Source organism: Equus quagga, chromosome 8, assembly GCF_021613505.1.
Source record: "Equus quagga isolate Etosha38 chromosome 8, UCLA_HA_Equagga_1.0, whole genome shotgun sequence".
Taxonomy (NCBI): domain Eukaryota; kingdom Metazoa; phylum Chordata; class Mammalia; order Perissodactyla; family Equidae; genus Equus; species Equus quagga.
The window spans coordinates 121,666,670-121,681,251 of NC_060274.1; the positions used below are offsets into that span (position 1 = coordinate 121,666,670).

The 14,582-nt window shown below is 37.8% G+C and overlaps 1 protein-coding gene across 1 annotated transcript; it reads left to right on the forward strand.

Annotated features, from left to right (window-relative positions):
* Positions 1-6,092: 6,092 nt before the first annotated feature.
* On the forward strand, positions 6,093-7,094 carry LOC124244096 (olfactory receptor 13). The gene has a single exon (XM_046670410.1). It carries the CDS (start codon positions 6,162-6,164, stop codon positions 7,092-7,094), a length of 933 nt encoding a protein of 310 aa, XP_046526366.1. The 5' UTR covers positions 6,093-6,161.
* Positions 7,095-14,582: the final 7,488 nt, after the last annotated feature.

Consider the following 14,582-nt stretch of genomic DNA (forward strand, 5'->3'; position numbering starts at 1 on the left):
GACTAAAAAGCTTCTGCAAAGCAAAGGAAACCATGAACAAAATGGAAAGACAACCCACAAACTGGGAGGAAATATTTGCAAATCATTTATCCAACAAGAGGTTGATCTCCAAAATGTACAGAGAACTCAACAACAACAACAAAAAAAAAAACCAATCAAAAACTGGGCAGAGGACATGAACAGACATTTTTCCAAGAAAAATATACAGATGGCCAACAGACACACAAAATGATGTTCAATATCACTAATTATTAGGGAAATGCAAATCAAAACTACAATGTGATGCCACCTTACACCTGTCAGAATGACTATAATTACCAAGATGAAAAATAACAAATGTTGGAAAGGATGTGGAGAAAAGGGAACCCTCATACACTGATGGTTGGAATGCAAACTGGTGCAGCCACTAGGGAAAACAGTATGGAGATTTCTCAAAAAATTAAAAATACAAATACCATATGATCTAGCTATCCCACTACTGGCTATTTATCCAAAGAACTTGAAATCCATGATCCCAAGAGACTTATGCACCCCTATTTTCATTGAAGTATTAGCATTCTGCATTCATAGCAGCATTATTATTCACAATAGCCAAGATGTGGAAGCAACCCAAGTGCCCTTCTACAGGTGAATGGATAAAGAAGCTGTGGTGTGTGTAGATATATATATATATATATATACATACAATGGAATACTACTCAGCCATAAAAAAGACAAAATTGTACCATTTGCAGCAACATGGGTAGACCTTCAGGGTATGACGTTAAGCGAAATAAGGCACACAGAGAAGGAGAAATACGGCATGATTTCACTCATATGTGGAAGATAACAAATACATTGATAAAGAGAACAGATTAGTGGTTACCAGAGGGGAAGTGAGTTGGGGGTGGGGAGAAGGACACATATGTATGTGCACATATGTGTGTACATATGTAGATGGAAAGGAGAACATATGTATGGTGATGGATAAAAATGAGACTACTAGGGCTGAGCATGATGAAGTGTATTCAGGAATTGATAATAATGCACACCCAAAATTACACAATGTTATAAACCATTACAATCCCAATAAAATTACTTTAAAAAAGAGGATATCCAAAAGGCCGATAAGCATATGATGTGTTCAATACAGTCATTAACAAAATATAAACAAAAATCACAAAGAAATGCCACAATGGCTTAAATTATAAAACTAGGGACCAGCCCTGTGGTTGAGTGGTTCACTTCTCACACTCCGCTTTGGCAGCCCAGGGTTAGAGGGTTCAGGTCCTGGGCGTGGACCTACACACCGATCATCAAGCCATGCTGTGGCAGCATCCCACATGGAAGAACTGGAATGACTTACAACTAGGATATACAGCTATGTACTGGGACCTTGGGAGGGAAAAAATGAAAAAGAGCAAGATCGGCAACAGATGTTAACTCAGGGTCAAACTTCCTCACTGAAAAAAAGGAAAATACATTTAAGGAAGATTTTTTTTTAATTATAAAACTAATATCTAGTACCGGTGGGAATGTATAAAATCATAAAACTGCACTGGAGAATTGTTTGGCAATATCTACTAAACATAAACGTGCCTGTCATATGATTTAGCAATTCTGTTCCATTGGTATATACCCACTGAAAACATGTGTAAGAATATTCCTAGAAGCTTTAATGACAATAGCCAAAAACTAGAAATAATTCAAATGTATATGAACAGTAGAATATAAAAACAAATTGTGGAAATGTTCATATTGAATATATGCATCATAAGAAAGATCAAACTACTAATACAACAACATGAGGGAATCTCAAAAACATTACATTGGGTCAAAGAAGCCAGGCACAAAAGCATACATGCTGTAAAATTTATTTGTAGGAGGTTCAAAAACAGGCAAAACTAATCTGTTGCAATAAAAGTCAAATAGTGGTTACTTCAGAAGAAAGAAGTGATTTCTGGCAGTCAAGAGGTGAGGGACAAAGAAATTTTCTGTTGTGATGGAGATGTTCTGTGCCTTGATCGGGATGGTACTTACACAAGTGTATTAATATATAAAAAATTACTGACCCATACACTTACCATTTATAGCTCTCGCACTTGGGTCGTTTGACCAGGAGACCACATAGATGTGAAGGTATCTCTGGTCATGACATCAAGACACCACGTGGAGTCTCTGGCAAGGTCTCCTATGTGAATCATAGGATGGATCACAGGGATTCTACATCCAAGCCCTTCCATCTACAGCAGAGACGATACACCCTTTAAAACACAGCTCCTCGGATACTCTTGAGCCTTGGTAGAGACGAATCATAGAGCATCACGTAACTATAAACCTGAGGTTGCCCTATTTTGAGCTGAGATGTCATCACGCCCAGAAAATTGTAAGACTGAGCGATCACAGCAACTATCCATGATATAAAAAACAAAGAATGTGATATAACTTAGGACAAGAGCAAGTGCAGAAGACAAAAGCTGAAAGAACAGTTGGCCCAGATGCCCAGAACACCTACATCACTCATGCCTCCCTCTCAGTTGATAGGTAAGTAGATAGACGGATGGAGGGATGGATAGATAGATAGATAGTTGCTGAGTGATTCCCTACAATCAGCTGACAGTTTAGGAAAAAAGATAGTCCTGATACAAGGATGATTTGGCAAGATATACTGGTGCAATATATCTACCATTCAGGTTTGAGGCCTTAAAGGTAATCAATGACGGTAAATCTCTCATTGCCCACCGCTGACAATTTACCTAGTCATCTACTTTGTGGAAAAAGGAGTTGCCTGAGGTGAGAACATGTTGGACTCTTGAAAATTGGAAAATGGATTGACTGGTTGGTCATTGACCTGGAAGGAGCACAGTTGGACTATCGGGTACATGGAAGTATGGGGAAGAGATGTATGAAAATATGTATATCTCATATTAATGCCAAACAACAAGTGACTGTGAGTGACATAAATACGAAAAGATCTGGGATGTTGGACCTCAAAGGCAAGGCCTGGAATAAACTGAAAGGGCCTTCCAAGGACGATGCCATGAAAGCTTACATTGACAAAGTAGAAGACCTAAAGAAAAATATGGAATATAAGGGACTGGATTTGACTGCCAGCCATGCATTTCATCTAAACTGATACAATGCCTTGTTTTTCTAATACTGTGGATGAAGTGAAGTAATGAAAATAATCAGTTAACGCCATTCCTCAAATCTTTCCAGGCTATGGCTCTAGGAGATTAGGGGCTGATGTACTTACTGACCTTCACTGAGTAGTTTTTATCTGTAGATCAATTAAAAGAGCATTTGTTACTTTAAAAATAAATCATTCCCGAAGAGGTATTAAACAACCAGGCACAGGATGACTCAGTCATAAACGTCAGCCAGGCTTTGCTCTCAGCCACCCTAGTGATTGCACAGTGAGTACACCAGTGCAGTAGCCATGGCAAAAGAGATGGAGGCTTTGCATGAATCCAACAGCATAGGCTACCCCTTGCCAAGTCTGCTCTACTCAGCTGAACATCTGTCCTGTGAGTAGCAGAGACCAATGCTGGGCCCTCAATATGGTGCCTTCCTACTAAGGAGACCAACACAGTTGATGGCCTGTTGATTTCTTCCACCTTATATAGGGCAATAATTCATTGTGATTGCAGATGTTATGCATTACAGGTATGAATTTCTCTTTCTTATCTGCAGAACCTTAGCTAGTACCTCTAATGGAGGGCTATTTCTGACATGGTTTCACACATAACATCACTTCAGTCCAATAGACTCACTTCACAGCAAAGAAAGTGACAGGGGGCAAATGGTCAAGGGATTTACTGGTCCCAATACATGTATTACTCAGAAATTGCAAACCTGATAGAAATTGTGACCTGACACACAGATTTAGGGCACTAGATTGTTGATAACACCCTGAAGAATTGGAATGCTATCCTCCAAGTATATGCTTTAATAGTAGAACATGCCTAGTTTGATAGGTGGAATACATATATCCAGCCCCATCCATGAGGGTAGAGGGGACACGAGTTGACCATCTGCCTTTACGGAGCTATATCTTTCCCATGAGGAAAGGTCCAAGAGTTATCAAAAAAAGAAAATTTTCAAAAGTAAACTTTTCTCAGCCCTTGTGCCTCATCCATTCTTCTTCCAGACAGGGCGACAAGCCCTGGAGCATGTCTAACATGAATCCCTAACATGAATGCCCTCACATTTCCAGATCTATGCTCAAGGATGTAGGGTATGGCTGCTATCTAAAATAATCTAATGATTAAGACCTTCAAATGCAAGTTTATTCTCCTACCAGCTTCAGGACAGTTGGGAAACCAGACTACAATAAAAGAAATATGGCTGCGGGAATGAATGTCAAGGTTCCATTTCACTGACAATACCCAGACACGGATCTTTGCATCCCCCAAGTGCCCCTTGAAGGCTTAGGAGCTGGAACAACATAAAAATTCATGAAACTATAACAAATTCCTGTATTTGGGTAGCTGTAATATTCATGCGGCACCAGGGTATGACTTCATGTGTGTGTATCCTTTCAGTTACGGAGGGACTACCTGCTCTTACCTTCACTTTGCAAGATCTTGCTATCTCTCTGGCTTCCTCAGAGACAGAAATAGACAGAGACTGCCAGTCCTCTCCCCTCTCAAAAGGAAATCAGCAGTTGGGTTCTTCATGTCTCTATAGGGAACATGCTGGTGCACCCAAGACCTACTGTCTCGTGCCCTACACAAAGCCCTCATGACAATTAGAAAGGTACCCTGTGGAGATAATAAGTTAATAAAGCCTTTTCTTCTCAAAGGAAACTTGAAGAGCCAAGAACCTTCTTTGGCAGGACTCTTATGAGCAGAAAGTCTTCCAGGGCTGTCAGTGAACTCAGCTACACTAGACGTGTTTGCCTTGTCTGCATGAAGATTTTTGGGTCCTTATACCACAGTCATCTCTGGACACACGGGTTCCCTAATTGCCTTTGTGAGTTCTGGTCAAATATATTTTAACATCATTTTCATTGCTTATCTTTTACTCTTACACTTTAATATTATGCAAAAGTACATTTTTATTAATGCTCAAATTTTGCTAATTGATACTTTAAATCATAGGATAATCTGAGTAAATACGTTATTAATATATTAATATATGAATCTAATCAATATATTAATGGTTATTTATGACTGGTAGCTATTTTTAAGGTAAGAGATACATGTGTGCCATGACTTTCTGGTAAATGTTTAATATTAAACAAAAAAGGCCAGCACTTTTTTATTAAAAACCTAGATTTGAAATGTCACATACAGAGGAAGTCTAATATCTAAATATAGTTGGAAGAATATCCAGAGTTGGCAGATAAGTGTATAAGTGCTCATTTATTTATTATGTGCAAGTTATGAGACCACAGTCTGAGGAATGAGTTTGAGCTCAGAGTTCCCATCACTGATAGCTCCACCCTCAGAACAATGCTAGGACCTAATAGGAAGTCAATAAATACCTGCGAATTATTTTATTTTCAACATCCTGGACCCGACACTTATCATTGGAATGGTAACAAGAGAGTTATAATGCAAATGGGATGATTTTTAAACAGGTTTTATAATTTGATGGCCATTTAAATTGAGAATTATTGCTCATCCTTGCCGTCTCCAAGATAAGATGATCTTATATAAAAGATGGGAATAAAATTTAAACAAAAATGTTTGTACTTACATTTTATTGTGGGATCATAGAGTAAGAAAGATGATTTAGTTCAATCTCTCAAGGAATTCAGAGACTTGCCCCCTCACAGAAGTCATCTAACTATTGCCAATTACCTGCACAGACAGTGCCTAAAACCAGAATTTATTTGAAGGATACGAGGTATCTCAGTGAGTGAAATAAAAACTGTATTCTATTAACATGTGACCATATATTTATTTTGAAAATTTAACCTCTGTTAAAAACATTGAAAGCCACAACAAGAGAAACGTATGTATATGTGTGCATGTACACAAATATTTTTTAAAATTTATTTTAGGGTTACCAAATATAGTCTTTAAACATTCATCAAAAAACACAAAAATTCACTGAAAGCATTTCTGAACAATTCTCTATCCAACAAAAAGGTATCAAACAGGTTAACATAAATCTATTTTTGAAGACTTCTCTTAAAACATGAACATTAACTCAATTTCCTCTGTTTTAGGAATATGAGAGACAATATGACATCTATCATGGAGTTCATCCTACTAGGGTTTCCCTTCAGCCCAAGGATTCAGGTGCTTCTCTTTGGGCTCTTCTCCCTGTTCTACACCTTAACCCTGCTGGGTAACGGGGTCATCCTGGGGCTCATCTCACTGGACTCCAGACTGCACACCCCCATGTACTTCTTCCTCTCACACCTGGCCATCGTCGACATAGCCTATGCCTGCAACACAGTGCCCCAGATGCTGGTGAACCTCCTGAATCCAGCCAGGCCCATCTCCTTTGCTGGCTGCATGATACAGACCTTTCTCTTTTTGACATTTGCTGTCACCGAATGTCTTCTCTTGGTGGTAATGTCCTATGATCGGTATGTGGCCATATGCCACCCACTCCGATATTCCGCCATCATGAGTTGGAGAGTCTCCGTCACCCTTGCAGTGACTTCCTGGACCATTGGAGTTCTTCTGTCTTTGGTTCATCTAGTTTTACTTCTATCTTTACCCTTTTGTAGACCTCAGAAAATTAATCACTTTTTCTGTGAAATCATGGCTGTTCTCAAACTTGCCCATGCAGATACCCACATCAATGAAATAGTAGTGTTGGCTGGAGCAATTTCTGTGCTAGTGGGACCCTTCTCATCAATTGTAGTCTCATACATGTGCATCCTCGGTGCCATCCTTAGGATCCAGTCAGGGGAAGGTCAAAGAAAGGCCTTCTCCACCTGCTCATCCCACCTCTGTGTGGTTGGACTCTTCTATGGCACAGCCATTATCACATATGTTGGGCCTCAGCATGGGAACCCAAAGGAGCAGAAGAAATATCTCCTCTTGTTTCACAGCCTTTGCAATCCCATGCTTAATCCCCTGATCTATAGTCTGAGGAACAAAGAAGTGAAGAATGCCTTAAAGACAGTGCTGAGAAGAGAGAGAGTCTTATGAAAAGATTATGGCATCAGAGTTGACAGTGACCTAGGAAGACATTATCTCAAGGGGTTCTAAACTGAACTCAGCACAAGAATTATGAATTAAAGCACAAGAATTAAAAGTAGAGTTATCTGCTGCCCCACCAGTAGATCACTGATTCAGTAGATGTGAGATGTATTCTAGAAGTCTGTCTTCAAATATTATCAGCAGCAAATTGTGATGCAGCTGGTCCATGGACCAGGATTTGGAAACCATAGATCTAGAACAACACCCTTTATAATATCTCAGTCAAGCTATGGTCAGCCCCATATCTCCCAAAATGTCCTCCTCAAAGCACTAGCCCCTCAAGAAGGCTTTAAAAATACATTCTGTGGTCAAATAAGTTTGAGGATGATTGCATTTTAGGTACCTCATTTTAGGGTTCCCAATTCACATTAGCAAAGTGAAAACTGAAAATTCCTACAATAAAGAAGAATTCTATTTCAAGTTTTAGCCAGTCTTTTCCAAACTTACTTGATCACATGAAATTTTTTTATAACATTTATTGACAGGTTCCTGGAACAGAAGAACTTGATCTGGATTGCCTCATTGTGAGTACTTCCTGTAACCACCTTCTAGAGCAAAATCATTTTTTTCCTGCAAGGTGAACCTCTAAGGAAGATAGAGGTGTAAACACAGTAGCCTAGATTAGCCTGTGAGAATCTGTGCTCTCTTTGGGTACAGAAAGTGAGGGTCACTGTCTCTACTCTTCAATGCTGGATCATCTGGAGATAATGAATCCAACCCTCTGCTTCATCTGGGATCAGCATTCCTAGATACATCTCAGGGGGTGACCTCGTTCAATTTCACCATCTTCTAATCTGAGATTTTAAAAAATGTACTCTATGTACATTTTCCTGTTTACCCACCACATGACATCAATCTATTTTTTCTGTCTCAATGCTTTAAAGATAAAACCAAGTTTCTCACAGAAATCTGGAAGGACTTGCAATACCCACTACCTATGTAGTGTGTAAGCTTTGAAAAAGTTTCTCGATTGTTGTTTAGAAAATAGAGATATGGGAGAAGTTCTTTAAGAGAATGTTCACAGGATTAGGTCTGTGATGCATATGATGGATAAAAAGGAAGTGAATAAAAGATAGAATGCCCAAGGGGCTAGTTGATCCCTTGGAGATTAAGAAAAAGTACATGATTTATTACTCGTTGGCTATTCTTGCAATGAACAAGTCTCAAACAAGAGCTTCATAAACAGGAATTTCCTGATACTCTTTATAGAATGCCATGTGCGTTACTATAATCTCAAAAAAAAAGGATTAAGTGAAGTGCCTGTGCAGTCGCAAAGATTTTCTCCCAATGAAGGAAAAAAATGAACAGTGTGACCACGTTCTTTTGTAGCAAAGACATAGACAAAATTTTATTACTTGTTCTTTTTCTACTGCTGGAAGAAAATATTGTTTTCAAGGGGTACAAAGTAAATTAACATCTTTTTAAAGTTATAATTTTTAAAATGTTATTTTGGAATACAGTCAGGTCTCAGCTACTGGAAAAGCAATAAGATTTGGAGATATGTAAAGGCACGGTTATAGCAATGTATTGATTGTAAATTAAACCCTAGAGTAAATTGGAGAAAAAAGTTCTATCGTGGCTTAGTGGAGTCGAACACTGCTGAACAATTAGGAATTTGGGAGATTAAGAGAAACTACTTAATTGCATCAAATTGTTTTATATTATTGAACAAATATCATCATTTCAATAAAGGGATTAGTGTTCTTGATTATGGGATTAATGTTTAGTCCTTAATAAAGTTTATGCTTAACTGAGTCAGACAAAAGCATTCTAACCTCTTAATTCATCATTTCTATGGTAATTCTGATGATCAGACTATGAAATCATAATTTGAGCATCAATGTTTATCCAGTGCGGGCTTCTTCATTGGGAGTTTATAGGCACTAAGGAACACATGGACAGTTCTCAGTGGCTCAATGGATCCTTGAAAATATAAACAAAGTTCTCTGTACTCATGCAGTGTGTGTGAACCGGAGAGGAGAATGACAAGGAGATCCTCAGCATTGTCTTGTAAAGAGAGATCCACGACCTCATAAAAAGCTAAGAACCACTGATGTATTGATGAAAGTTGTTTGTGTGCCTTTTTTTAAATGGGCATTGCAAACCTAGTCTCATAAAGTGTTAAACTTCAAAAAGGAAAGTCAAAAAGTGGCAGAAAACAATTTTCTTGAGAAAACCCTTAGGGGTTTAAGTCTTGGTCATCAGATTGGTAGGTCCAGAAACAAGGTTGCTATCAGTTAACCTGGAATTAAGCATAATTGAGAGAAATGACTGACCCTCACAGGACTCACCAGATAATCATGGTTAACTCGGATGCCAATTTCAACCTTTATAATGGAAGATATTTCTTCCCAGGGAAAGGAGTACTATACACATTATCTAAGATACTCAAGTTCTCTTTTTAAAAATCTGAGAAATAAAGAACAAAAATATGGGTCAAGGAGCCTAGAATCAAAGAAAATGGAATTGAGTAATATCGAAGGGTATTTTTACAAAACTGTAGAAAAAATTCCCCCCATAGATCACAATTCTCATCATGAGAACCCAGGTGTCTACCAACTGAAGTTTCTATGTCTTGGGCTTTGCTCAACAAGCTCTAACAAATTCTGCCTCTGTATTTTCCCATTTTTCAAGATTTCAAGTGAAACATTGATCTTTTGACCTGTTCACACATAATTACTCCAGAAATACCATTAATAATATTTTACAATTGTTATTTCCCATCAATTACATCCCTGCCATGGTATTCTGAAGATAATGTTCATCCTTGACTTGGATATATATTTCATCACTTAAAAGCTAAAATTTTGCAAACCAATTATCAAAGTAATTTAGTTTGGGAGGTGTTTAAATTATCAACATGTTGATTTTTATGTATTCTACTTTTCAATGGAAATTATGTCCAAGTTATAGTGGACCTCGCTATAACCATATGTGTCGTAAATGCAGGTTGAAATAAAGTCAGTGATTACAGAAAATGCCCAATGCTGACAGATGATGTAAATATTTGTGAACACATTTATTGCAAGTAAGAGCTGACTGTGTTGTGTATATTATTTTCCTTTGTGTATATTTATATTTTGTATATGTTTGTTTTATTCTGACCACTTTTAAAAGTTGTCCACAAGGTAAAAGCTGTGTTACCTTGATATGCAATAAAAAACATGTAATTTTGAGATTATGCATATTACTAGATTTAAGTTCATTTGGTATCATAAACATTTATATTTAATTCCTTATTGTCTTAGTTCAAATTTTTAACTTTTCATAACTGATGGTCACATGGTGATGAACATAGAAAACTATGTCCTAAAGTATTGTTTTCACAGGATTTCAGTTTGCTGCTAATTTTTGCTCTTATATGTCAGTTTTCTGATTTCCACATTTTCTGCAGCTCACCTGGAACATAAAAAGAAAGGAAAGAAGAAAGGTACCAATATTTATGGATTGCCCCATATGCACCAGGCTTCTCATATGATTGGGAGCCATCTTGGGTGTCCCTAAATGTGTGCTTCTTCCCACAGTGGATATACAGAGTAGGAGCACAGACAGAAATGTTCTCAAAATTTGATAACTGTGCCCAATTTTCCCAAAGTTTATGTCATAATCCCAGGAAGGGAGGAATCACACTGTAATGAACTAATTAGTTTGTAAATTGCATGATTGACTGATAGGAGATTTCCAAAATAACATTTTGACCGTCTCATGTCCAGTGTAAGAACACAGACAAATACAAATAAATAGGACAATATCTTAGGTAGCAAATCTTCTCCCAATCCCAGAACAGGCAGCAAGCTTCTAGGGGAAGCTGCCTCCTTGGAGAGAGTCCTTTCCTCCCTTCTCCTGAGGGGCTGGACTCAGAATGGAGATTCAAGAATACTTCCAACAGTCGACCTCCTAGAAAACCCTCCCTCAGGCAGATCCTAATAAGCCCCATTGGGACACCTTGGCCTCTCCTTGGACCCACTAATCCTCTCCATGCCTCCGTAACCCACTCTCTACAGCATCTCCACACCTCGAGTCGTTACTTGGCATCAGCTGATTTTCAGGGGCCTTTCTTCCCACTCCTGCTGCAGCGCAAGGGGCCCAGATTACAGTGGGGAGAAGCTGAGCCACAGAGGTTAATGCCAGGAGCTTATTCACCGTCACACTGGTTCTGCTTCCTCACAGGTTCACCTCAACCATCTGGAGATTTGGGAACTAGGGCAGAGCTGGGATTCATGAAATCCAAATAATGCCCAGTATTCCGGGGCTGTAATGAGTCACGTTGTCTCAGAGGTGTGCTCCGTGGCGTCTGTGTTTCCTAATTGTGCATCCTGCTGGGGATGAGAACAGGAATAGAGAAAGAGAATTGCTTTGTCTCTCCTTCCCAGTGGAGGTGGGCATGCACTACATCTCATGGCCCACTCCCTCCAGGAGCCCTCCAGAGCTGCCAACTAGGTTGAGCCCATCAGAGAATAAAACTTCCTTTTCTGAGGATTCTGCCACATTTCCCATCAGGAACAGAAGTGAGAGTTCTGCAGCTCCCACAGAAGCTTCTAGAAAGTAGGACAGTGACCAATCTTCAGGTGCTTTTTCTTTCTAAGGTCCTTGAGTCCAAATGTGGGAGCTACAAGATTGCCTTATTTTATTTCACCATCAGTTCTTCTTAGATGTGTTCCACTATACAGTTTTTATGAACTATGTCTCTGTTACTGCCACTCTTTATTTAAGTATTGGAAAGAAAAATAAATACTTTCTATTAATGTTAAACATATATACTCATCATTCCTATTCTATATGAGTGCTTTCAGGGAAAAATCAAATGCAAGTTTTATAGACAAATTATATAAAGGTGTTTAGGATTTGGTTAATTTTGTTTCATTGGTGGAGAAATATCCACATCATAGAGAAAAAATTACACTAAAGAAAAGAAGTTGACACCAAAGAAAAGAAGAAATTTCTGTATTATGAATTTAGATGGAACATATGAAATAATTTTCCTAGCCAAAGGAAATATAGCAGGGTTTATTATGGAGTGATGTTACATTTCAGTAAAATTAATATGTTGGTTATATGAATTATGCATTTGATTGTTGTAAGCAAAGTCACAATTCATATTAAATCTATGAGAACATATTGCAGTGGAAGATGAAGCCAAATGGATACTAAATCTGTCTTATATTTATCTTTAGTTAAGCATAGCACTAAAGACGGCAGCAGGCAGCTAGAATGTACTCAATAAATATGTGTAAATATTAGATTTTCTGTAGGTTGGCGGATAAGTTTTTGTGGCGGGGAGGGAAAGAATACAGAAAAGGGACCAAGGTGTTAGGTGGTGGTGCAGCAAGGTGGGAGAAGGACAAGATAGTCACTAAGACTTTACATTTTCTTTTTAGAGGATGTTTATGTTTAACGTACACCTTTGTATTGATCTGTTTATCCCTGAGTTTTCTCCTGAAGCACGTTTTTTCCAGTAACATCTTCACAGAGCTCAGAACAATCAATCCGTGCTTCTAAGTCCCCATACACAGGAAGCACATAATAGTATGATGCATTATTATCAATCTTCAGGAGATTCTCGAACAGACTGTAATTAGTTGGAACTGACAGTCAGTTCTTCTTTATGGTCCACATTAGTTTTAATATCTAGAAAAATCACTTATCAACCCTTACCCCATAAGACAACTTTGCCAAGTCTTGGCTTATACCTATGTAAACAATAAAATGAATTAGTTTTCAGTTCTTCCTCGTTACTTGCAAGTAAACAGTCCTACAGTTCAGCTGAGCTATGGATTAACACTAGGTGATTACCTTAGGAATTCTGCTTTACCCATGCCCACCACTTCAGAAAAGAACTTTTCAGCTCATCACTTTGAGATTTTCTTTTTAAAATATAAGTTCCATCAAGTTTTGATGTTTTCTTTATATAGGAAATGATTTCCTTCTTAGATATTTACTTTAGAACTTTAGAGTTCACTGATTGCCATTTTCAAAATTCTGAAATTGTACATTTATAAATTAACGGACATCACTCTTCCTAAAAGCTACATTTGGAATGGGATGTATTTCAATCTTGAGCCACCTACTTCACCCCCACAAGCCTGTGAGAAATTTAATCTGTTTGCAATCCATTTGATTGTATTTAACTAATATTAGATATGTCACGTACGTATCAAATAAAATAAGAAAAAATAAAAGTATACCCAAAATTTAATTGTTTAAAACACTTTGTAAATCCTTCAGTTATTTTTACCAAATTTATAAAATCCTGTTTTAATACAGATTACCAAGGGTGAAATTCTTCTGAATTACTGTATTTTACTTCCTTTGCAAGGAATGGGCTGGACTTGGCATAATTATAGTAAAATATATTTTAAAAGAAACCAGATCTAATATAAAGACATCAACATTTAGACGTCTGTTCATTTGTTTATGTTTATTAATTTATCACTCAACTTCCCCACTGCTTTAAAAGAAAACAAATTTGCAACAAATAGGGCTACTGTGCTTAAAGAATATTGATGTACTCTGGCCTTGTTTTTCATCTGTCTTTCAATCTGGCTATGAAAAAATCTAGTTTGTACTGTATTTCTTTTTTCATTTATGTTTTCACATTGAGGGAAAGAAATGAAAATTGAGAAGGGAAATTACTATTTTATAAGTGGGTGGATTTGAGTGTGTCTTTCACAGCCAAATACTTTCCTATGCCTTATGTGTTTAAAAAATAAATTTAGAAAGTTTGTTAAGCACCGAAGTTTTTTTTCATTTTTTGAGGAAGATTAGCCCTGAGCTAACATCTGCTGCCAATCCTCCTCTTTTTGCTGAGGAAGCCTGGCTCCGAGCTAACATCTGTGCCTGTCTTCCTTTACTTTATACATGGGACGCCTGCCACAGCATGGTTTTTTGCCAAGCACTGCCATGTCTGCACCTGGGATCCAACCTGCGAACCCCGGGCCTCTGAGAAGCGGAACGTGTGAACTTAACCCCTGTGCCACCAGGCGGGCCCCACCATTCTCATTTTTAAAGCTCTTCTGTTATTGATTATTTCTACTATCCAGCAATTCTCTTACAGATTTGGACATTTGTAGCGCTGAGACAATCCATATTTCATGGTTATTTTCTTTGTCATTTGGTTTGATATTTCTTAATTTCATCACAGGGTCAATGGCTCTAGGTAGTAATCTAGGTAGGTAATCACTGGTGACATATTTTCCTTCTGTAAAATTGGATAGCAGGTAAAGAATTTAGCTTAATGGACAGAGACAATTTAAATTTGTTTAAACAGGTAAGGCTTCCTTCCTTCCTTTTTTCTCTACTCCCTTGTTTCCTTCCCTTATTTATAACTCTATGAGTTCTTAAAGATGTATACTATTAATTTTCCACACACCAAAAATTTATGAAACAATAAATAAAATAGATGTCATATAGCTATCTGGTTCTCTCTTTAATAGTGAA

What these genes read in the sequence shown, in the direction of transcription:
- LOC124244096 (XM_046670410.1), top strand. Translation starts at nt 6,162, where the DNA reads ATGAGAGACAATATGACATCTATCATGGAGTTCATCCTACTAGGGTTT.